At 41.5% G+C, this 26,573-nt stretch overlaps 1 protein-coding gene across 4 annotated transcripts in view; it reads right to left on the bottom strand.

Annotated features, from left to right (window-relative positions):
• Window positions 1–499: 499 nt before the first annotated feature.
• LOC147732923 (histamine N-methyltransferase A-like) overlaps window positions 500–26,573 on the bottom strand; it is an 855,634-nt gene continuing 829,560 nt past the window's right edge. For all 4 annotated transcript variants that reach the window (XM_086957458.1, XM_086957456.1, XM_086957455.1 and 1 more), the window contains one exon: window positions 500–1,202. In XM_086957458.1, coding sequence (XP_086813584.1) covers window positions 847–1,202 — 356 coding nt within the window. In that variant the 3' untranslated portion in view covers window positions 500–846. The remainder of the gene's footprint in view (window positions 1,203–26,573) is intronic.

The following is a 26,573-nucleotide window of genomic DNA, read 5'->3' as shown; positions in this document are numbered from 1 at the left end:
TTGAGAAATTATGAATTAACAGGGGAATTTTACCTAGAATTTCAGATCTCAAAGGTAATTCCCAAATTCTCTGGGGAATCTTAGGATTCAACGAGCAATCCAGGTTAATTCTGCACCCCCAGATTTAACAGGACCCTCTGCATTGTTAACTCTGTAGATGCAGAATTACTACCGTCATGATGAGGCCCTGAACAGTGCAATGTGCAAAGTAGTTGGAACTTACTGTATTGTACATTGTTTTTCCATAGTTGACTTTAACAGCAAAAATTCTGCCTTCTATTTATGTTGTAAATGTCTAACATGTCTTGATGTACTGCATAGAGAAAGACTCTCCCTGAGTAACTCAGAAGACAATCATATTATTTGGATATATCCCACACATTCAATACAGAAACAACTGACAAGTAAAGAAAAATATTCCTTACTTCAAACATTAGAAAACTTCAATATAAAATGTTAACACTGCTCCACAACATGATTAAATGTGGAAAACCATAACTTGGATGGCACTATTTTATTGTTGACTATATGCAAATAAGCCAATACACCATGTTTGTGAATTTTAAAGAAATAAAAATGAAATAAAAATCCCTTAACACTAATGCCATCACCTAATGTTTCACACCTGATTGAAAATACATTTGTAAAGATAATTTAGCAGAGTAAAATATTCATGCTTTTTACTTGGTACACTAACATTTTTTAATAAATTTTTCATTGATTTATTGATCTTAAGATAGGGTAAACAATCATCAGTACACAGATACGATAGCACGAAAATAATCAAGACCCCAACCCGTCCCTTTAAGAATATATTTATTTCCCCGCAATGTAGGCATAAAATATTCACTGTGTAATCACAATTGCTTCATGATTTATTTTAAAAAAAAACTTTCCATCTTTCTCATCACTGCAATCTGGTTGTTTTAAAATGTCCAATAATTTAACTACCCTATCAGATGTGGCTACTTTATGAAAGTCAATGGTGCGTGTTAAAAAATCCAGAAGAAGTTCTCCATCTCTGCTTCCCTGGACATAGCATTCTGAAATGTCTATTTCAGATGGTAAATGGTAATATTCATAGTTAACTTTTTGCTCATCTAGAAATGTCTTCACATCCAAAGAAGTACGCATTGAGATTTTATAATCCTTGGGATAAAACTGGCCATAATTCTTCCATAATGTGGCCGATCCACTGTTTCCTGTGGAGGGGAAAATATAGTTTAATACACATATTAAGTCATGTTCTATAAAATAATGTTGAAAGCTGAGGAGAAATTAAAGAGATGCACTAAGCAGAAATGTACTCACTCATAATCAGACTCACAGACAGCTCAGCTAGGACCAACATTGCTACGACCTAAACTTAAACTATGAGGTCAAAGGAGAAATCTCAGTTTCAGAATGGCTCCTCTGCCTCATAATCCTTGCTACAATCCTGCATCAGTGGGACATTTTTCCCTGTAGAGCCATGCAAGTTCCTGAATACCTTCTCAAAGAGGATAAGGGCTGATCTCAAAATGTGGACCCAAGTGACTATCTGATGTGAGGTATTTCTATACCAACCTGCAAACCTGTGGCTCATACACCTTTTGTGTCCCACTTCATGTGCAAAATCAAGATGCAGCTGCATGATGCTTTGACATTGTGTTTCCAGTTATATTTATGAATTAGGCATTGCTAAGGGAGAAACAAATGGTGGCAAAGAGAGCCACAGACAGTGCTGTTCACTCTCCTGCCAGTCCCACACCATGTAGATATATGGTTGTCTTTTCAGCTATGAAGAAAAAAGGAGAGAGTACTGAGTCTAGTTTTGTCAGTTTCAATAGCCATACTTATCGGCTCTCAGTGGATGACAACAGCAACCATCAGTGTCATAGTTGCACCCAGGGGAGGCAACAGCAGCGGCCATGGCTTCTGATCTCTAGGCAATGAATGCCATGGTTGGGGCTCAAGCAAACAGAAAGGTGACAATTTAGCAACTGGAATCAGCCATTGAACAATGAACAATGGGTGCTTGATACCTATCCAATCAAGCCAGTTTTCAAACCAATAGAATAGCCAATGTTTAGGATTCCCCGGTCAATTCATGCCTCTGTAATGCCTTTCAAGAGAACTCAGCGGCAGTACTTGTTGTGATATCAGTGCTCCAACTCCATGAGAAGGCCTCAGATTCACCTGGAGGTGAAATTAAGGTCACAGGCAGGGGCTACATCGGAAGGCAAGATGGATTGTGGTGACAAAAAAGTATCCCACAAAGCTGCTTGTTCAGCAACAAACAGAGACACAAATGTTGCACTCAATTCTGATAGAATAGCATCGGTCTCTTCCAACTCTTTTCAAATGAATTCATCTGAGAAACTAAAGCAATTCACTAATATTGAACAAACCCAGAAACATTCAAAGGAAGCTTGAGTTCCACTGATAAGATATCCACCCTGAAATAATAAATGCTGAGCACCTCCTCAAAGGGTGGACTGATGTACAGTTGGTACCCCATTATACAAGTGCTAGACCATAAACTTAAACCAGGTCTTTAAATAAGCCTACATACATTTGAAATTTCACTGCTTTTCAGAGGACAAAATGGCTCCAGCAACTCTTCTGAAATATATAATATATTCTTTATTCTAGACAGGTGGTCATCGGTAAAACAGCAACAGACATGCTCGAAGCCCAGCCTAACAATGTTTCCATCGGAAAAAGGGGGCTCAAACTTACAAATAAGAGAGGCGATCCAAATATGATTGACAATAAGAAAGTAATGCCTAAACTTCAGGGCCAACCATATACGATGCTGCAAAATCCTAAGAATCTCTGCAGTAAACATAGTATCAGCACAGAAGTGTAAATAGCCTATTGAAACAGAGTCATCCATCTGTTACTTATTTTTCCCGTATTATGATGACTCATTGGTTTACCAACCCATTAAAGCTCCAGCAACTTAAGGAAAATTCATAATGACACACAGATCAAAGAACTTACCTTGGAAGCCATCTTTCAACTGATTCAGATACATAGACATGAGCCATTAGTATACTATAAGAAGGCCAAGCCTGATGAGCTGAAGAACAAACAGTTCTTAGCAGATGTCGCCAGAAAAATCTGTACCCTGACTGAGCAGATGGCTGAGTCTGAAAATGCACTGCAGAGACCAAAAAAGACATAGCACGGATAACTGCGTCCGCTCAAGGGCATGAGTGACAAGTTCAGAAAATCCAATGCAAAAAATTGAAGATCTAGTGAACTAACAGTTGACGGATAATCTTCAGGTTTTTGGTATTCTAGAAGATCAGTAGTGGAATGATCCCCAGCAATTCATTATACTCTTATGCCAAAAACTATTTCCTGACCTAACTGACTTGGGTTTTGCCTACCAAATTCCACGGGCCAATTGGCTTCATTTGGCTATATATATGCAATCTAATTTGCTTACAACTACCAAACAAAGACCTATTTTAATAAATATTGGTAACTCTTTATTATGACAAACAACCCATCTAAAGGCACACCCTACTAATTCAATCCTGTTAGCACTACATCTTTTTTTGGTTGATCTGGTTACTGCCATTTAAATTTAGTGCATCAGTGACGACTATGCACAATGATCGAACCATAGAAAATAGCAAGGGCACAGGTGTATTTGCAAAACACCATCTTACTGAAGATTCAGAGACATGGCTATACTTACTTTTGTACTACAGAAGTGAAAATTGCTAAAATGTTGAAACAATTGGAGAAATTCAAAATTAAGTCTTCAAGAAATAGACATGGAAACTATACTATTGAGGTAGACTGAACAAGAGTTTTATTCATGACAGATTAAATACAGGCACAGGGAGTAAAAAAGAAGAGAAGGGCAAATAGGTTTGAATTTCTATTGACAGAAGGTAGTGTGCAAAAATAAATGAAAACAAAGCAGAATGGAGGCAATACATTTATGATTACATGGCAACTATAAAGTTAACATGCTAGAATGTATGTGATTTAAATAGCTCCCTAACAGGACGGTTAGTAAAAGATAATAATTTTACACCAAAACAACCAAAATCTAATCAGTCAAACTGGAGTTATGAATTTTTAAAGTGAAATATGTACCAAAAATCCAAAGTACCACTCGTGGCTGTCTGGTTCTGCGTGGCTAGGTGAAAGTTATGAGTTAAAGCCAACCGCGATGGAGCGTCTGTCAGATACAGTGGCCATGTTAGTCCAGCTGAAAAAGTGACCTTCTCAGTCAAGTGTCAAGAGTTCTGTTCATGGTAGAAGGGGAGACGAGGAGCAGCGAGAGTGTTGTGGGTCTCAGTAAAAGTAGTGCGAAGGGCCAGCTTGGGCATCACAGACTTTCATTGCTGTAGCTCAAAGATCCTGTTGGCGTCTCAGACTGTCAGGGCTGCGTTGTCTATCGATGCTGTAGGGCAGTGGTTCCCAAACTTTTGACTCCTGAGGACCCCCATTGAGTCACCACTGGAAGCCGGGGACCCCCAATCAATTTGTATGAGTTGAATTTCAAATGTTAAAACAGTAATTCGAAAAAAATACACATATGTGCATACAAAACAAGTACAAATACAAGTACTAAGGATTTTGGGGCCAGATGTACGACCATTTCATTTAGCGCCTCGCAATTGGCGACACATGGCAAATGACAAATTGCGAGTCGCTAAATGAAATGTACAACAGTGTGTTTAGCAAATTGCGAGACTCATTAATATTAATGAGCCTCTCGCAATTTGCAGCTCATTGGGAATGCCAGCCCTTCCAGGTATGGTGGCCTGCTGGGCTCAGGAGACCACCATGTTTGGGACTGCTTTTAAATAAAGCAGTTGAAAAAAAGAAAATGCAGCCAATTTACCATGCATTTAAAGAAAAAGAAAATGAAACATTTTCGTTTCATTTTCTAAGGGCAGGCAGAGGTCCCTGGGACCACTGACTGCCCTTAAAAAATAATTTTGCATGCATTTGCAAAGGGGAAGGAGTCCCATTTCCGATTTGCAAATGCATTACCATCTACTTGAAGTAGGTGGTAATTGCAAATGTTTTGCGACCGCAAAACATTTGTACATGGTTTTGAGACTCGCTATTTGGAAGGAAATGCCCCTTCCAAATATCAAGTTGCAAAATGTATTTAGCGAGTCGCAAACAAATTGCGACTCGCGAAATAGGCAATGTACAAGGCCCAATGGGTTTTTGCATGCGCAAACAGGTTCGCGAATCCGTTCGCGCATATAAAAAAGGATCATACATCTGGCCCTAGTATTTTATATTGAAGTAAGAGCCCCTCTGTCACATACATTTTATTTGTTTTATAGCATCTCTCATACTATTGTAGGATGCCAGAGCACTTTACATCTCACATATATAGATACATTGAATCATACATGTAAATCAGTGTGGGTATAAAATGTTTAAAGAGTGCTTGGCCTGTAAAAGCACAAACTCAGGATTCAGAACATAACACGGTGGCTAGCACTGACTTTAACATTAGAAATGTATTTTCACCCAAATAAACCTTTCTAGCAGCATCAGAATAATGAATAACTGGGGAAAAACATAAGTTACTAACTGGTACCATGCAGTTTGCAAGCAGCTCTTTGATAACAGTTTATAGGTCCCTCTACTAAATTACAAATGTCACTTGTGAAGTGCACAGTAACGAAAGAATCTATGTGACAAAAGCAGTAACCACGCACCTATGCACATAAAATACTGCGTTTTAAAATGCATGTTACACATTCTTCGCAGTAGGCACATTAACCCTCTGTGCTACATTAGTTAAGCCAAAGCTGCCACTGAACAAAACTCTCCTCGCTCTCCAGCAGGTACATTCATCACTGGCATTATCTTGACACTTTTATTGTTTCTCGAACTCCGCTAATTATACAAGAAACTTTTCTGTGCTTTTAAAACTGTTGCCTACGGACCCCCAGGGAATGTGTCACGGACCCCTGGGGGTCCGCGGACCCCAGTTTGGGAAACACTGCTGTAGGGCAAAGAGTTGGTTCTCTGGAACTTTGTGTTGGTGGCTGGTGCAGTCAGCTAGGTCTTGGTGCGAACAGGCCCAATATCAGTCACGATGAGTCGGAAAACTTCAGGGGATCTCAACAGAGCCACAGCAAAGTTTCAGGACCTGAGAGGCACAACTTAGGGGTCAGGAACTCACTCCAGCAGAGGCCAGCAGGACTCATGCAGGTCCAGATGCAGGTCCAGTTGTAGGTCCATGCAGCAGGTCAGCTTGGCAGTTGCAGGGAGTTGCTGGAGCTTGTTATGTAGTTGTAGCTCTGAAAAGAAGGATGTCCTAACTACTCCGTGTACCCTCGCACTACAGCAAAGTCTGGTTGCTTTCCACACAATTAGGAATTAATAACCATGCATTAACTCGACCAGCCTGGAATTTTCTCCACGGCCACAGGAGCATGTCCACCAGTTTTTATGACTATTGAAATCGAGTGACACCCCAAGCATCGTAGAGGGGGGTACAAGAAAGGCCCATCTCCCTACCTAGGGTTGCCCCACCCTGTCCTGAAGAAGACCCGCATGGCCAAGGTCTAACCCATCCGTATGGCCGGAAGAATGGTCGAAACGTCGACACCTTTTTAAAGGGCCTGGACCCTAAATCCATATCTAAACGTGCCACATAAGACTATCTGCAGAGTGGTTGTCGTGTCTTTATGAGAGTGTCCAAGATGGCTGCTGACCAATTTGATGCATGGGTCATAGTCTTGCCTGAGATGGAGCATGTTCTACATGGTATATGTGTAATTTGTAATAATCTAGATTATCCTTAGAATATTGATATTCTAGTTCTAGGATTGAAGCTTGACATTGGGAGTTAGTCATACTTAGCAATTTCAGTTGCATGCCAGAATATAAAATTGACTTTTCTCCTAGTGCCTCATCCTGGATGTCAAGAGCTTGCAATGTAATACATGCCTTGATGAAAATTGATGGTTTTATCAATTTCTGCCAAGCGCTATAAAGAGATAAAACAGTCTACACTTCCCTCCCAATAAACATTACTCCTATATGGATTTGGGCCTAACATTATATAAAATAACATTTAATGCTCGTATGAAATCTCCTCTAAAGTGATATTGTATCATTGTCATCTTATTTATTCAACAAGGGGAAGCAGAAATTTAATAACTAATGTTCCCCTTACCTTGATCTTGAATACAAAATAGTTACTAACCACCCTACATGAGCTTCTGACTAATAACATGGATTGTTAACACTCTCAAAGCATATTTCAGGGGAGTTACTATTACATTTGTCTCCAATCAAAGCATGCTACAAAGTCAAAGGGAAGAAAACATTTATTTAAACCTATTGACACTAGAAATGGAAATTGCTAGATTATTATAGACTCAAGATCCTTGAGAGAAAATATATTATTCTCCAATTGGCTCACTATAGAACACAAATTGGCTATTTACTTAGGGCCATTAACTTAGGGAACAAGCTGCTTCTGCCTGTAAAGTATGCAAGAGAACAGAGTATGAATATGACAAATCATTTGGTAAAGCCTTGGCATATAAAAGTATATTGAATATATTGAATAAAACCATTACTTCTTTCATCAGTTAGTCAGGGAGGCACTCTCTCTCAACCAACGAAGATACCCCAAACTAGCGGGAGACTAGCGGAGCAGGGCAGGAGGGAGCCTGCCGACACCGCCAAGAGTCCTGAAAACCACCGGAGCCATAGCGGAGGTCCCTACCTTTTGCTGCCGCCAACGTCAAGAGTCATAGAGGCAACCAACAGCGCCGTTGCCGCCCCGGGACTGCAATTCCCAGCAGCCTCAGCGGCGCGCCGCGCTCTGACGCCGTAACAGCAGTGCCAGGAAGTGCATATAGCCCCAACAAGTATCATGGGAAAACGTATAGTTTCTACATCTACCTCGGGCCTCAAGAGTACCACTATTATTACACCCTCCTTTGAAAGCATGCTTGAAAACACGGTTAACATGGTTAATTCTGAGATCAAAATCACTGAGAGGAGCTTCTTTATGGGCCAACCAACATCTCACCCACATATGTTTGATGGACTAGAGCAGAGTGGGCCAATGGCGCCTTCGCGGTTATCACCTACTATAATAATTAATAAATCTATCCATCATGGAAAGTTACCTGAGGGCTCTGTGACCGATAAAGATGTAATAGATATTCCAGACTCTCAGCAGGGGTTCCAAGTTAATACTAGCGTTACTACTCCAGCTGTATCTACAAAAAATGTGGGGGAAAAAAGGAAGAGAGGACCAGCAAAAATGCCTAATAATTAAGAGGAAACAACCTCTCCGCAATAAATCTAAACCTATCCCTCTGAGTATTTGGTCACAAGGAGAGACTGGAATAAGTTGGGTGTCAGTTAGTTCGACTGTGCAACCAAACAACAGTACTGTAGATTTGACCACAACAGAAGCTGTTTCCTTTTCCACTTGCACACAAACTGAAACAACATTTGTAAACGGCATACAAGGAAGACCAAATGAAAATCTAATTGACATAATATAGGACTCTACCTTTAATCGTTTGAAAAGTCTAATGGATAAACAATTTAATGCCATTTTTAAATGTTTGGATAGACTGGAAAGCCTGGTGAAGAAATAGCATGTCAAAAGAAAAGGGGTTACTATCGGATCACTGACATGATATAGAATGCCAAAATATCGACCTACCAAAATATCGAGGTAAAAATATAGAATGCCAAAATATCGACCTCCTATCTCCAAACAGGCAAGTACAAAAATATTGAATCAAAAATATAGTTAGTCAAAATAGCGAATTTTTTTAAAATGCTTTAAATTAATTCAAAATTAATGAAATAATAAATATAATGAATTTAAACATAATTAAAATTCCTAAATAACCTTAAAATTAATAAATAATTAATGTAAGTAAAAAAAATCATACAAATTGATTTGTTAGTACATATATATATATATATATATATATATATATATATATATATATATATATATATATATATATATATATATATATATATATATATATATATATACGTAATATTAATAAGAAAACGTACAATATTTTTACCGTAAGCTAGCCGAAAGGGTCAAATTTACTATTACCACTCCAGTGAGTGTAACAGTAGGGAAAGCGCTGGATTGTGTAGGGGTAAAAATTACTATTCCCACTCCAGAGAGTGCAACAGTAGGGAAAGCGTTAGATAGCGTAGGGGTAAAAATTGCTATTCCAACTCCAGAGAGTGCAACAGTAGGGAAAGCGCTGGATAGCGTAGGGGTAAAAATTACTATTCCCACTTCAGAGAGTGCAACAGTAGGGAAAGCGTTGGATAGCGTAGGGGTAAAAATTACTATTCACACTCCAGAGAGTGCAGCAGTAGGGAAAGTAAATACTTCATATATTATTTTTAAAAAAAATTATATCTATAAAAAATTAATTAAAAGTAATTACCAATTTAACATAATATAATATTTAATCAATTAAAATTACAAATTAAATTTAATTATTACAGTTAGTTAGCTATTAATATAGCGAAGAGGTAAAAATTACTATTGAGATGAGAATGCCATGGAAAGTGCTCCCTTTGCTCCCGTTCCAGGCGAGGAGAGTCATGGTCCAGGCCCTGATACTCTCCTGCCTGGATTACGGTAATGCTCTCTACCTAGGTGCCCAGGTGGCAGCGATCAACAAACTCCTGGTCACCCAAAACTGCGCGGCCCGACTGCTCTTCAATATCCCACGCTGGCAGTCGGCCAAACATGCCTTAAAGAAGCTACATTGGCTTCCTGTGGCAGCTAGGGTACAATTCAAAGCCATGTGTCTTGTTCAAAAAGCCATTCATAGAACAGGTCCAGCCATAATGTACCCTCTAGATACTCCCTACTTCCCCCTCAGTTCTCTTCGTTCCAGTTCGTTGCATCTAGCCACCACGACTAAGATAAACAAAGCTCGCTGGGGTGGTCGCTCTTTCTCACACAATGCTGCGAAAATATGGAATTCCCTCCCGCTTGACCTTAGAGAGAACAACAACCGGATGGCATTCAGGAGGTCTTTCAAAACTCACTTGTTCGGAAGAGCCTGTTAATCACCCCAGCCTACTGCCATGGATTTCAGTTAAAGCGCTGCGAGGCCTCCGGGTAGTCTAGGCGCTATACAAATATAATTTTTCATTTCATTTCATATTACTTCCCACCCTATTCCCCTATAAACCCACAACCCGCTACAGAATTATATTACGCAAAAATTAAATACCATAAAAATTATGAATTAATATAAATAATAAAATAAATATACACTTTGCAAACATATACTAACAATAAAAACACTTTAAAAATTGGTATTAACTTACTTACCTCAAATGTGATATTTTTGTAGTCTATATTCTGTCCATTCTATATTTTTGTGGTCTATATTCTGTCCATTCTATATTTTTGTAGTCTATATTCTGTCCATTCGATATTATGTCCATTCTATATTTTTTACTTCAATATTAATGCTATCCTATTCAATATTTTTGTAGTCTATATTCTGTCCAGTCGATATTGTGTCCATTCTATATTTTTTAATCGATATTAATGCAAATCGATAATAAAAACTCGATATTTTGACAGTATACTAGTTGTACTTGTATACTCTCTGGTACCAATAATGCATGTGATGGTAAAAAGAACAGCCTGTCACCTAATCTCATGTCTTGTACTGTGGTTAGTAATGTACCTGTCGAGAACAGGCCCCCTAGCGATTATCCATCCCCTACAGTAGCCCCGCCTGCAATGCTTGTGCCAGCCCCCACAAAATCGGCAACAGACCCAAGTAATAAGCCCACCCCTGTTACACAAGTTAAAAAACACGCTGAGGCTGTTCTTCATTTACCCCCAGTAGCATGCCCTTATACCATAACTCTAGCTGGCGTACCCCCACTTAAAGAAGATCAAAGTGAGTCTTGGGACCAACTCAAAAAATAAGTGTATTGATTGGTTTTCCAAATATAAGGGGACAGGGAGGGAAATTGCCAACGAAATCTTAATAGTGCGACGGGTGGGATGGGTAGGACCTTCAGCTAAGAATATTATGGGTGACTGTATAGTCATGAATTTCAGGCACCCTTCCCTGGTGAAATGGTTACTGAAAAGCCCAACCGACCTTTTCAGTACTCCTATACTTATCACTCTACTATCATTGGGTTTCTTTTACAGAACCCCACAGAGAACATGCAACTTAGCCACCCCGTTATAATCTACATATAACCTGTTCACTGCTCTGTCCGACCTGGAGAGACAGGACTGACTACCAAATATACCTTTGAATATTGTAGTAGGGTCAGTGGATTCACTAACGGACCGTTTGGCTGTTATAGAATCTAGGTCCATTGATATCCCTCAAAAGGTTTGCTTGGTAGAACCGCTATCAATCTGTACCGTCACTATTGAACCGCGACCTTTAGACCAAAACCTAAGTATACTTAGCTGGAACATCGCAGGTCTAACACCCAAATTGAATATAGCGGAATGGATTAACTTGGTTAGTAATTTTGACATCTTAATGTTCCAAGAGACATGGTGCACCAGTGGCCTGTTTCTTGAGGGATTTGTCTGTTTTAATAATATTGTACCCAGCCTGGAACTTGGTTGACCTAGTGGCGGACTATCCCCATGGATAAAGATTACTGCAGGAATTAATATAAAACCCCTGGAGAGAAACAATGGTAATTTTCAGGCTGTGATCTATTCACAGGGGATTACGTTATGTTTAATACATTTTTATAATAATGATTTTACATCACTGCCCAATAGGAATTTTATTAACTTATTTGAATTTATTGACAATTTGGTAGATGAAGAGTGGTATGGCAAATTGGATGGAATCTGTTTGGGGGGGATTTCAATGCACATTTGTACAATAGAATGGATAACCCTGCTGTCACACCTGTCCGGTTAATTCCGTGCAAAAGAGGGGAAGAATTGCACAATTACCTATCCACTCGAGATTTAATTAATGTAATGGACAAGGTCGGATGTGAGTCAGACAAAGGCCTATTGCCTATCTATAGAGGACGTGGATGTTCATCTACCATCGATTATGTTTTTATATCCTCCTCTCTCTCAAATTGCTTAACAAGGCTGAAGTTTTAGGTACTTGTTACAGTGATCATAACCCAATTTTGACAACTATTAGATTTTTTAATAAATTTATAAAATGGAAAGAAATAGGGGCAAATAACCTGGTAGCATCAACCGACAAACTGAAAGTGATTTGGAAGGGCATAGATAATAAGTCCCTACTTGCCTGCACTATAAAATCTTATCCCCTATTAGTGGAGACGTGTTTGTCTAGTAGATGCTCAGGTATAGCGATCGTCCAGGGCTTTACTGGGTTATGTGCTGGCATCAAACACAAGATCTCTAAACCTGTCACGAACCTGAGTAAAATCCCTAGATGGTTCGACAGCGCCTTTTTTCGGGCTAACAGAGCACTTCGTGAAGCATTAGCTGGTGAACCTAGGGACATGACTTTAGTTAGATTATTGAGAGAGCGCTATAAGAAAGCAACTAAATTACGCTCAGAGGAGATACTGAAGGAACGGTGGCACTCCCTTGCCTACACTTCCGCTCTTAAAGATGTAACTGGGTTTTGGAGTGAGGTAAAAGCTATGAGGTCTATGTGACTAAACATCACTCCCCTAAACTGCAATATAGCTAGTAAGTCATGGGAGGAGCATTTCTCAAGAATATACACAGCCCCCACAACGAACATTGACAGTCATCCCCCAGTTACTAAGGTTGCCATATAAATAACTGAAGTTGAAGACGCCATACTTCAAAGTGCAGGGAATAAAGCCCCAGGTTCTGATGGTTTGTCAATTGATCTTATCAAATCTGAACCCGAGTTCTGGTCCCCTCTTTTATGTAATGTTTTTAATAATTTGACCAACACCCCAATTCCAAAAAATTGGTCAACCAGTATAATTGTGCCCATTTTTAAGAAGGGCAACAGATCCAACCCTAGTTGCTATCGCCCAATATCTCTGATAGATAATACTTTAAAGATCTTGGGCAGGGTTGCTTTTAATAAGATTAAGAATTGGCAGAGGAAAATCAAATTTTAAATTGTTGTCAACTGGGTTTTAGGAGTAACGTTGGAACCGTTGAACAGTGTCTAAATTTAAATCTTATATTGGGCAAATATACCATCGCTAAAAAAGTTCCATTATATTTGAGTTTTATGGATTTAACCTCAGCCTTTGATTTTGTTAACCGATCACGTTTATGGGAGATTCTTATAAATTATGGGTTGGATGATGCACTCGTTCATTTTTTGGCTTATTTGCACAGAGACCGGAAAGCACAGGTGAGGATAAACATTGAAGGAGAGGTCTCCAGGGATATTTTAATTGGTGGAGGGGTTAGACAAGGTTGTGTCTTAGCCCCTCTACTTTTTATCCTTTATTTAAATTAACTAAATAATTCCCTGTCCAAACTGACAAGCAACATACCCAAAATTATTGGTAAACTCTTCCCCGTACTTTTATATGCGGAAGATGCGGTCCTTATGGGCTGCACACCAAACGCACTTCGCACTTTAATTACGGGTTTTGTATCTTGTATGGCAGATTTGGACCTTTGTACTAATTTAAAAAAATCATATATAATGTCCTGTGGGCCAAAAATGCATCGCATTAAGCACATAATGTTGGGAAATAAATCTCTAAAAAGCATTAGCACTTTCCCTTATTTGGGTTTAGCTTTCTCAGACTCAGGATCATGGCAACCACATGTAGCCCATGGTAGAAATAAACTTGGCAAGGCGGTTAGCTCTATCATTAGCCTGCAACAGCCTAAGAAGGTAGAGGTGGTGATACCCCTATCACAGATTTATAAAACCCAATGTGCACCAACGACAACTTATGGTGCTGAAGTGTGGGGGTATGTAAATTGTAATGGGATACAAATTGAGGAAAATAGGTTTTGTAGAAGTGTACTAGGGGCACAAATCTTATCGCCTACTTATATATGCCATAAAGAATGAAATTTACATTATGTGGAAGATTTTTATTAAATCCCTACCAGCATTATTCTGGCTAAAGATACAGTGAAACCAAGCTGCAATTTTAACTCAAGAGATAATTGCAGATTGTCTTAACCCCTTCGCTGCTCATGACGAGCTCAGCTCGTCATGCAGTACACTGGTTGTGTGCTTATGACGAGCTCAGCTCGTCATGAAACAATGAGAAAGGAGGATCTGCAGCACAGGAGGGGAATTGCCTTAGCAGCCATGTGGTTAAATGGGATAGGGGTAGCTGTATACCTTGGCTCGGTGCAGTACATACTAGCCTAGCCAGCGTGAAGCTGGAAAATGCCTTTCATCACCCCTTACCTGCAGACGGTATAAATCTAAAAACAGTGAGAGGGGCTTTGTATGACTTATACCGCAAGGAAAGAGGAAACATTGAGCTCTGCAAACCATCAATTATCAGATATGTCCCTATCTTGGTGTCATCAAGCATTGAATATCATATGCCACAGGTCTATCTCAGGATAAATATCGGGAGATGGAATAGGAGTTTGCTTTTCCGTCTCAGGGATAACAGGATAAAATATTCCCTTGTTTCCCCATTGGTTTCAATAATAATCTGGAGGAGTTGCGCTGTCCATGTGGCATCGTTTGCAAACAAAAACTGTTAATGTTTTTGTTTTTTTGCAAATTTTATGTGAGATACACCAAACAATATTTAATCCCTTATTTTAAGGCATATGCAATTATTGATTATACTCGGGTATATCAGGAAATACTGCAGCTAGGCTGTGATGATATGATTTTCCGATTAAGTTCATTTTTGCAAGCTGTGGTACGTTCACGAGCCTCTATGAACACACCTTAAAACAAGTTAGATATCTGCAATCGCTCTGTTAGCAAGTTATATAGTACACTACTGTTTTTTGCACATGTAATACCTATTTAAGAGGATTTAACAAATATGCAACTGCCTACTTTGTACCTAGTCCAAAGTTACATCTGCCTATTTTGCACTGAGTTCAAAGTTTACAACTTGCGATTTTGCACAATGATGCTGCTAGTTTTCATGTCCGCTACATGTTTATATAGTATTCTATTTGCACTTATTGCTATCCTTTGCACACTGGTTTCATGCTACCTATTGATTGTTAGACTTGACTTACCAAACCCTATTTTTATTACTTTTTAATGTACTTTGTTACTTGATGATTGTATATTTTATGTCCTATTGGCGGTGATGATTGTACTTTTATGGATATTTTATATCCGAATAAAGACCAATCGACTTGACTTGACTTGATACCCCAAACAGTTCCTAATATTTTACCAAACACTATATAATGTTTATAGTGAGGACTCAGCATGTTCTCCTGACTCGATAGTCTTACACAAAAATCATTATAAGCTAAAGCTAAATAAAATTAAAATTAGAATATTAGATGCAGAAATCTTCCTAGAAGAGATTAGATCTGCCATACTATCCTTACCATCTGGGAAAGGTGCTGTAAATAATGGCATTCCTATTGACTCTAATAAGGCATTTATATGTCAATTAGCTTCTAGTCTAGGAGCTAATTGGGGGGCGAGGAAGAGGTCTGCTGACCTTTCCCTCGCCACCGTCCCTCGCATCAACTGAACTAACACCTGCGGCAGATCTTTCTCCCACCTCGCAGCCAAGACATAGAACACCCTCCCCATCCACCTGAGACAGAACGGGGACCTGCCGACCTTCAGGAGACTTCTCAACACCTGGCTGTTCGAGCAGTTCTCCCTTTCCCCCCCACCTTAGCGCCTTGAGACACTCACTGGTGAGTAGTGCGCTCTACAAATGTTTGATTGATTTATTGATTGGTTGATTCTTTTGTAACTAACACTGGTATAGAACATGCATCTGAAATGTCATTTCACAGGAACTCAATCAATATTGCAGTTTTTTTTTAAAAGGGGGAAGCCTGTTGAAGACATAGGATTGTACTTACCTATATCGCAAAGATGCAAAAATATATGGTAACATTTTATCCACTCACCTTTTTCCATTATTGAGGTACTTGTTAGTCCAGAACAACATGGCTTTATACTTGGAAGGGATATTACCATTCACCAAAATGAAGCAATCTCATTGTGTGATGCTGCTTTGAAAAGTTAGTTGGAATGAACCTCCTAGACGCAGAGAAGGCGTTTGATAGAGGTTTGTGGCCTTTCTTATGGGCCACCTTGATTATGATGGAATTCAGTGTGAAATGTGTGAACCGGGTCCAGGCACTTCATAAACAAAAATCCGTAGGAAAAGTTGTTATTACCAGTCTAGTGTCCCAATTATTCCTGATTTACAGAGGCACCTGCCAGTGCTACCCAATGTCACCATTATTGTTCGCAATTAATCTTGAACTCAATCTACATTGGAAAATGGATAACACATTTAATATCCCCATCAGTGGGGTCAAAGTTCAAATCACAGCTCATTCTGATGGCGTGGCCATATATTCTACTAATGCCATTAAAACTATTTCTGATATCGAAGGCAAGGCCTGCAGATTGGCATAGTATCTCGGAATAAACAGAACACTATTAAAACACAGATTATTCTGAAGTATAAACCAGAGGGAAACATTGGTTCATGGTTTATGATGCAACGTGTTCAATGAAGATTCAAAATGTGTCACATGTACCGGTTCCAGATAGGTCTCATTGGACGATATCAAATTGTGAAAATGAATCCTTTTTGTTTCATGCAATCCTATTGCTTTTGCCAAATTCTTTTTTTAGGCAACTAGAACTAGCCATTGGCAGCTTTATATGGGCTCGAGGATTTATCTGATTCCTAAAGCTAGGCTTTACCAAACTTTAAAATGTAATTCAGGTCATCCTTTGGTTGGTGTATCTGCTCTCTTCTAATGGAGAGAAGGGTAAAAAAAAGTGATGTCTCCACAGAATCTTTGTTATGGGTACGGAAACCAGTAGTTGTTTTAGTTAAGAGTCTAATTATTTTAAATCACTGAGATTTAAGACAATTCCAAAATATGATGTGTTTGGGGCAAATGTTATAATATCACTAATATCAACTCATACACACAGATTTGGAGTAACACTTTTTCCTTTGTTTTTTTGCAATTGTACTCATCACAAATGGCACAGAAATGGCCTGACGGCCATTTGCTAGTTTCTCTTAGATCATATGGTTTCAAACATTCTCTGATCTTCAAGCCAAGACTCCAGCAACATCTCAGGAGTCTGGCCACGGATGAAGATGGCCACTTCAATGGGAAGCGCTGGTGGCCAGCAAGAAAACTGAAGTCAAAAAGATGATCTAACTGGCACAAGACACATATCAGTTATGGAAAAGGGTAGGAGAAATTAGGAAGCCCAGAGGAGAGTGTCTCTCTATATTGCCTGCAGCCAGTGAGCATCTGGGAACCTGAGTGAGGATGCTGCTGTTCACCCAATGAGGTGGTGGTGTGGTGAACCACACCCAGACAAGTAACTGCAGCCAGGTACTGGCACAGCGTACAGAGGAGTGGAAAGAATATGTCTCAAAAGACTGCAAGGGCACACATTTACCAGACCAGAATCCCTTGCTATGTGCCCTTCAATCCTATCAGCCTGGGCAACACTCCACTTTCAAGCGTTGTGCATAACCGCATCATTTTTATGTGGTCTAAAGGAAAGGCACCAAACCACTCAGTGAGAACATGCATTGTCATTGAAGTGATCCAGCAGCACCAGTCCCCCACCATCAGGAATAGGTCTTACCATACCTATATGTGTACTGAGGTGCCACATTAACTCACCGGCGCCTTCACCAATTGGATCATTGGTTGTGGTACAGTGCTTGTTAATTAGAGGGGAAACAAGGAAAAAGTGACAAAGACCACCCATGGTTGAATACCAATGGTCTTTACCCCTAAAGAGGGAACATGTGAAATAACGCTACAAAAGGGACTTTAACCGAACCTGCATTACATTCATATCTGATTTCCTTGAATGAATTAGAGAAGTGATTGAGAAGGTGTGCTTCCCCATTACAAGGAGAGACCTTTTTTCATTCTACAAGTCCAGCACAGAAGTTAGTGAGGATATACTCCTCGGACTGGAGCTGTCGCTCAGCTCTGACAATGTGGTCTCCATTTGTCCCAACCATTAATTGGGTTATTGTGTACATCATCACCAAGAACTAGTTCTCTCAGATACATTAGGTTATGTTTCGTGAGCTAAGCAGAACGCCATCCCTGTTCATCATTTGTTAAAACTTGTTGACCTTAAGGCTAGCCTGTGAGCTTAAACAAGGTGTAAGAAATTGGGTTACTGGTTAAGGGGGGTTAAAACCTTTCTCAAGCATCAACCACAATTCTTGTCAGGGTGAATACACAAGCTGGGCACAGAGCAGTCAGGCTTAACTTAGAGTCAATGTGTAAAGTATGTATATAGCAATTCAAAAAGTAATAAAGTTAAAACACATCAAAAGAAAAATTACACAATTTAGAAAAATAGAGTAAAATTTGATAAATAATTTTACACCAAAACAACCAAAATATAATCAGTCAAACTGGAGTTATGAATTTTTAGAGTGAAAATTGTACCAAAAATCCAAAGCACCACTCGTGGCTGTCTGGGTCTGCATGCCCAGGTGAAAGTTACAAGTTAAAGCCAACCGCGATGGAGCGTATGTCAGATACAGTGGCCATGTTAGTCCAGTTGAAAAAGTGACCTCAGTCAAGTGTCAAGAGTTCTGTTCATGGTAGAAGGGGAGACGAGGAGTAGGGAGAGTGTTGTGGGTCTCAGTAAAAGTAGTGCGAAGAGCCAGCTTGGGCATCACAGACTTTCATTGCTGTAGCTCAAAGATCCTGTTGGCGCCTCAGACTATCAGGGCTGCGTTGTTGATCGATGCAGTAGGGCAAAGAGTTGGTTCTCTGGAACTTTGAGTTGGTGGCTGGTGCAGTCAGCTAGGTCTTGGTGCGAACAGGCCCAATATCAGTCACGATGAGTCGGAAAACTTCAGGGGAGCTCAACAGAGCCACAGCAAAGTTTCAGGACCTGAGAGGCACAACTTAGGGGTCAGGAACTCACTCCAGCAGAGGCCAGCAGGACTCATGCAGGTCCAGATGCAGGTCCAGTTGTAGGTCCATGCAGCAGGTCAGCTTGGCAGTTGCAGGGAGTTTCTGGAGCTTGTTATGTAGTTGTAGCTCTGAAAAGAAGGATGTCCTAACTACTCAGAGTACCCTCGCACTACAGAAAAGTCTGGTTGCTTTCCACACAATTAGGAATTAATAACCATGCTTTAACTCGACCAGCCTGGAATTTTCTCCACGGCCACAGGAGCATGTGGACCAGTTTTTATGACTATTGAAATCGAGTGACACCCCAAGCATCGTAGAGGGGGGTACAAGAAAGGCCCATCCCCCTACCTAGGGTTGCCCCACCCTGTCCTGAAGAAGACCCGCATGGCCAAGGTCTAACCCATCCGTATGGCCGCAATACGGGTCGAAACGTCGACACCTTTTTAAAGGGCCTGGACCCTAAATCTATATCTAAACGTGCCACATAAGAATATAATTCCATGAAAAATTGTAACTAGAAACTGTGGCCAGGCCTCTAAGGACACTGTTTTACAACCAGTCCGCCCCCTTTTTAATCGTACTAATTCTTTCCCTATGTCACTTCCATGATTTCTCTTTCTTCACCACTGCACATCTGAGCACCCTTCTTTACGCACGTTCCCCTTGGAGCAGCCCTAATGTGTAAATATCAAATGTAGAGTGTTCAGTAATTCAATTGCCTCACCATTTGACATGAAAATAAAATGCATGGTGAAATAGAGTTTGGTATGTTGCAATTCCCTTTTCTTTGTTTTTGCTTTGGGTAAGTTATTAAGTATTATGAGCAGATGGATTGTTCTTTAGCATGCTCAGAAATGATTTATTGAATACAAAAGGTTAACTGATTAATCTCTTTTCCTATGAGAAGGTCAAGGTCCACTGTCTTTTGTGTCATATTGTACCCAGGTCCAAGACCGTTTAGGGTGACCCCATTATTTGTAATGATTGCAGCCTATGTAAGCTGGTGATAGCACTGCTTACAAAAGATATAGGTTTGTCCTATATCTAATATCAATGCACTTAAAACCTATAACCCACTCCTATAGCAGGCCTTTTTACAGGGTGCATGGTTCTAAGTTGGAGAGTGCCCATCTATGAGCAGGACACCCCTACCACCTTCGGAGTCTATTCTCCAGGGTTGAAAGTGAGACAGCCATTTAATATTTAGAGGGGCACAGTATCATTAAGCGAAGACCATCTCAAAACTGGCTGTAACGAACCCTGTCATGTTTGGTATCAAACATGTTGGAATCATACCCCCACACTGTAAACTGTGGGGGGGTATGATTCCAAGCACTGTAAAGGCCCTCTGTTAGGCCCTCAGTGCTCCTGGTACCAGTCGTCTAGACCCAGACAGCAAGCTAGGGCTGCTGCATGCCAGAGACACGTTTCTGCCATCCTGCTGCCGAGCCAAGCTTGGGCAGGAGTAGGCAGAACAATAGGCATCCTGTCACAGGGAGGTGTGACCAACACCCAGACTGGATTTAGTGTATTCGGGCAGGGTGGGAGCGCTTGTCAGCGCCACATAGTCTGCATGCAGGACCAATTTGGTGCCCTCGATGCTTATTCCAGCTCAAACTAGTTCAGGGAACTATTGTCTCACACTCTGGAGTGAAACTAGACAAAGGACAGGGGAAAATCCTCCCCCTTGTCCAGCCCCTCCTTAGGGAGGGACTCTTGTATCATCCCAACCTTTTACTTAGTGTATTTAAGGGCTTACATGTGGGTGGGTCCCTATATGCATCGTGGGACATGATACAATTCAAGCACCACTTCAACTTTGACCATCTGCGCACTCTGGATTTCGCTGGACTTCGCTCTGGGTATCAAGGCTGCAACAGGGAAGACTCCTGCTGCTCCTGATCTCTTTGCCCAGCTTGTCTGCTCCAAAGTCTGTGCCCGGGCTCCATACAGGATCTCGTCCATGGCTTTTGGACAATAGCTTTGGGCAAAACACTACGATACGCTCGCGTAGTTTGCGAAGTTTGCACTACGCAAATTGCAGGTAGCACAGTGCAAACACGCGTAGCCGTAGTGCAGCAGTCATTTTTTGCTTGCTCACGGTCCTCAACGTCAAGTTGTCAATCGCGAGCAAGCAAAATAACATCCTGGCGTGACTTTTTCCTCGTTCGTGATCAGCAACATCAAGCAATACAACTCCCGGTAAGATTCCCAACGGGGGGAGGTCAGGTTTCTCATTGCGAGTGGTTGCGTATGCTTGCGACCGCTCGTGATGAGAAACTACCAGTCCACGTTGAGAAAGCTGCCTCTCGAGTAAAAAACTACTCGAGAGGCAGAAAACAACAGCTCACACTGTGCAAGATGCCGTTTTCAATGATTGCACAGTGCCGAATGCTTGTCCGCACTGTGGAATCATTGAAGGAATCTCCATTGAAGTAAAGGAGTCACTTCCATGCATCTGCAGGTACTGCAACTAAGCTAACCGGTCTGCTGATCCAGGGCTCCTATGGACTCACAAAGGGTCAGCAAAGCAGATTGTGGTTCTTCACTTTCTTCGATGCCTGCCCTGTCCTCTCACCACGTTTGAGTCCAATATCCCTTGTCAGACCTGCAGAAAATAAACCCCTGGGCACTGCGTTGACTTGCAGTTGCAAAGGCTTATTGGCTTCCTTTCTCCAAGATCTTCAGGCTCCAAGTAGCCCCAACCTCAATAATCTCCATTGACCATAATCTTTGACCACACCACATTACTTGCACCTCAGGCCTGCTTCTTTGGTAGCAGCTCGAGGTCCTCTTGCAACTCCAGTGCCTCCAGTCTGTGGGTCCTTTCAAGGGTCACATTTTAATTCTTGTGGGTTCTCGTGAATGTTTGGGGTCTGCCCTGACTCCTTGCTTGAGGTGAGTCTCCTGGACCTTGCTGGTACGGACATTGTACCTTCTTCTACTTCTTCATTGGTTGCAATTGCCATGGCTTGTTGGTGATCCCGCCGGACACAACCTCTCAACTCTTGCCATCCTATGTGGCAAAGCTTGTGCATGGCTCCTGGTCTTCCATAGCATTGCATCGTCCACACAACTGCAGTTTAAAGGTCAAGTCAACTCTCCTGAAACACATGTTATCGGTGGGCATTCGTCTTCCATGCCTCCTGGTCACTCCAAAGTGGCAAAGCCTCTGTCCCCTCTGCTTGCAGGTTCTTCACATCTTGAACCCACCTCTGGGTTCCACCGGACACTTTCACCTTCTCCAGCAGCAGCATCCTTCTGAAGTCTCCCATTGATTTTGGCAACGGTTTCCGATGCCACTTCACACCTATGCACCCAGCTTCCCTGGTGCAGGTATCCCGGTTCCAGAGATATCTACGGGTGGGTCGGCTCTCCAAGCTCTTCTCTTCCACAGGGTTTCTTCAGGGTCTGCTGGGAAGGGTCCTCTTCCTTAAAAATTGCAACAGCGACTTACCCATTGACTTTTATTGATCCTGCGGTTGTTTTCCCACTCTGCACACAACCTCCGTGGGACTGCTGGTTACTTACCTTGGGGGATTTCTTGGGTCCCCAACACTTTTACATCTTCTGGGTATAGTCTTGACTCAAGTCGTGGTTCGTATACCACTATTTTAGTATATGGTTTGGTCCCCCTCTTGTGAGCACTGTGTATTCTTTGCTACTTACCTGTTTCTATCGTAAAGCATTGTGTACATCTCTGGCTAGGAGATATCTGTATGTGTTAGTGAGTGTCTTATAATAAATGCATGTTTTTATAAATACACTGTGTGGTTCTTTTTCATTTAAGCTATACCTATAAGATTAAATTCTGGTAAAACGAACTGCTTTGCACTCCTTCTGGACTAAGCCCGAAGGCTGCTCTCCACAGCAACTGCTTAGAGAGCTTTCTGAGGTTGTCTAAGACAGCTTATATCACCATAAGGGTTGCCTGGATCAGTGCAAGGTGTCCACTTACATAAGTGAACATCAAATATCTGAGCCAACTTCTCACATACTCTCTCCTCTAAACATGATAACATTGTCTTATACCCAATTGGCACATTTTATTTACATGTATGCCCCTAGTAAAGTGGTACTACATGTGAATTAAATGCTACTGGTGGGCCAGCAGCACCGATTGTGCCATTCACTTAAGTAGCCCTTTAAACATGTCTCAGACCTGTCATTGCGGACTGTGTGTTCATTTCGAAACTGCCATTTCGACCTGGCAAAAAAACTTTTTGTCAGTATTAAACCTTCTGTTTTAGTAGGTTTAAGTCACCTGTAGGGTAGACCCTTGGCAGCAGAGAGCAGGGTGCAGTGTATTTAAAAAGTAGGAAATGTACTTTTAAGTGTTACATGTCCTGGTAGTGAAAAACTCCTAAATTCATGTTTCTGTATTGCAATACCTGCCTCTCCCATAGGATAACAGTGAAGTTAACTCAATACTTTTAAAAGGATGTCTTCCAAACGGGAACAGGTAAACAGTTCATGTGTGATGTCTTTAGAACTGTAATGAAAAATCCTCTGTCATGGTGAAGTTGGATTTTGAATGACAATTTTGGAAATTCCATTTATAGAAAGTTGGTATTTTATTTTTCTGCCTTAGCCATTTACCCATTTAGTACCTGCAGCCTGCCTCTGGGCCACATGACAAGGTGTAGTTGACAGTTGGTCTTTTTTCTAATCCACCTATACCTTAATAGGCTTAGAGCCTGATTTAGACCTTGGCTGTTGGGATACTCACTATACAAACGTGACAGATATCCTGTCCACCATAATACAAGTGCATTATGTCCTATGGCACTTGTAATACAGCGGACAGGAGGTCTGTCATGTTTGTGACAGAGTATCCCGTACACCAAGATCTAAATCAGGGCTTATGTCTGGAGGCAGGGCAGGAGAGGCAGGAAACCTGAGTACTTCAAAGGTAATCCTCTAGAAGTTTCTCCCACCTTAAAAAAGGCACCAGGTATAGATATTGGGCCCCAGTACACTTTTGAACCTGTAGAAAACTCTGCCAGGAAGAAGGTCTGCTGTGCTGCTACAAGTACTGCCACTCTGCTGGGCTGCTGCCCTGCCACCCTCCTGACTTAGTGAAGACCGCCCTCCTGACTGTAAGGGTTCAGTCTCATGAAACCAGCAGAACCTTTGCATCTTCTCTGCTGCATGGTATAACTCCATTCAGAACCGACGTATCACCTCTGCTGCGTGGCCTTTCCAGTTATCAGGACTTCACATTGCCCTCACCGCCCATAGCCTCATTAGAACTACCACAGCATGACACATTCTTGCCACAGACTCTCACATCGAAAGCCTCTCATGGACAGCAACCTTGACAATGATGCCAGACTCTGCATCGGGGGCATGCAGCTACTTGGAACCAATGCATCGCTCAAACTGCATGACAGATCCTCGATGCCAAACTTCATAGCGCAAGCACCTCATCGATAGGCGCCTCGATGATAATGATGCAGGACCTCACATCTCAACCTCATAGCTCCACTGAACCGACTCATCAACCTCAGCTGCGCAACTCATCCTTGATGCAGGACATTGCAATGCTCTACAACCAGACTTTAAGGAACAGTTGTTCAGCGGGCCTAAGTGGGTCCCTATAGCCGGCCTGTGCTCCATCATGGTCAGCCTGAACTTGTGACTTTGTCCTGGTCTGGCATAATTAGATATCCACTGTTGGTGCTGTGTATGCATTTCTGTGCTATTTGCACTAAAAGTTGAAAATTGCATATCTCTGGTGTTAGAACAGGGGATTTCTAGTTGGCAAAGGTATACAACTTTGACCAAATAGGGACCCTCAGTTCTAACATTAGTGGTCAGCGGTGAGGATTTGGACCTGCATTTGTGACTCTTATACAGTTATTGGTATACACTACTAGTGATACAACAATGTTGGTGGTAGCGTTTCTCGAGACGAGAAAACGTCCGCACCTTCTGTTAACGACTATTTTCACTGGTCAAGTTGCGTGTGAAAATTCAAGGATAGAGGTGCACTGCCAACCTGGTAGAACACCCACCACCGGGGGTGTGATGCAAAGCAACTTAATGCCCGTGTCAATAATTAAGAAGAAACCAAGTTGCAACAAGCACCCTCTGAGGAGTCAGGAATCAGTAATAATTCTGCATTACACATTGGTTATTTCACCACTTTTTCATCAGTTTCAGACACAAGTTCATGAGAAATAAATGGGCTTCAAAGTATGGATCCAAAACCGTACGTAGTATCTTCAAAAATCTTTATTTTAAGCACATTAAAAGTTCTCCAGCTTTGCACTGCCGACACGTGTTTCGCCCACACAGGGGCTTTTTCAAGGCTGGAAGCAATGAAAATTGCAGTAAATAAATGGGCTGAGTTTCATACTAAATATATACAGTTTCCCTACATATATACAACAGGTCTCATAAGTTTATAATCCACCATGATTGTGTACATAGCATGTAATATCTTGTGTTTTTTGTGGTTTTTCTTAGGATCCATGTCCATTTTAAAAGTGTTTTTCACTGTTGTTTTTAAGGATAAAACTTATGAGACCTGTTGTATATATGTAGAAGGGGAGGAGATGGGTGCCCAAGGTGGGTGGAGTCCCGCAGAAATGTCCCTTGTCTCATTAGGAGACTTTGAGATGGTCCCTAAAACTCAGCTGCCTGCTAACACTAAGAAATATAGGCAGTGGGTGACCATCAATGGCCATAAAGCGGAGGCTCTTAGAGACAACGAGCCAGTGTAGCAGCTGTCAGGTGTCACTTGGTGTTTGAAGAGCAGGTGGTCCCCAATCCATTCTTCCCAGTTATTGTCGCTGACAACTCTGAAAGGCACAGGAAGGTGGCTCAGGTTCCCTTTGAGTTGGGGGGGAGGTCTATGGTACTCTTCAAGTAGCTGTGAGGCAAGCCATGCCTGTTGATTGTCTGTTGGGCAATGATTTGGAAAGCTCCTTTTGGGATAAGGTGAATAAGACGGCACATTTGGAGATGTTGGGTCTTCCTGAGTGGGCGTGTGTGACCACTCGGTCTATGGCAGCTAGTAAGGGTGTACAAGAGATCCTGGAGCCTGAAAGTATGGCCTAGATACCTGCCTTAAAGAAAAGAGGTACGGGGCACTGGAAACCAGCCCCCATTGATCCCACGGTCCAGGAGGAGACAGACCTTGAGGGGGATGCCTTGGAACCTACAGGGGAAAAAATTGCTATACTGGGGCACCTACCTGAGTTGACCCATTGGCAGCAAGAAGGAGGGACCCTCCAGGAAGGAATTTCGTGCAGAACAGAGGAAGTGCCCTTCTCTTGTGGGTTTACGGTGACAGGCCACAAACCAGGAAGCAGGTGATGAGTCTGGATCACGTTGGATCTACTGGGAGAACGACCTCCTGTATAGCGAGCCTACGGCTGCTGAGCCTGGGTGAGCCCGTGTGCTGGTGGTACCCCAGCGCTTCAGAGCCTTCCTACTGTGTTTGGTTCATGATGTGCCTTTGACTGGACATCTGGGGCAGGGTAAGACCTTTGAAAGGCTTGTCACCCACTTTTAT

Source organism: Lissotriton vulgaris, chromosome 2_1, assembly GCF_964263255.1.
Source record: "Lissotriton vulgaris chromosome 2_1, aLisVul1.2, whole genome shotgun sequence".
Lineage (NCBI taxonomy): Eukaryota > Metazoa > Chordata > Amphibia > Caudata > Salamandridae > Lissotriton > Lissotriton vulgaris.
This window is presented reverse-complemented; position numbering and strand designations above follow the sequence as displayed.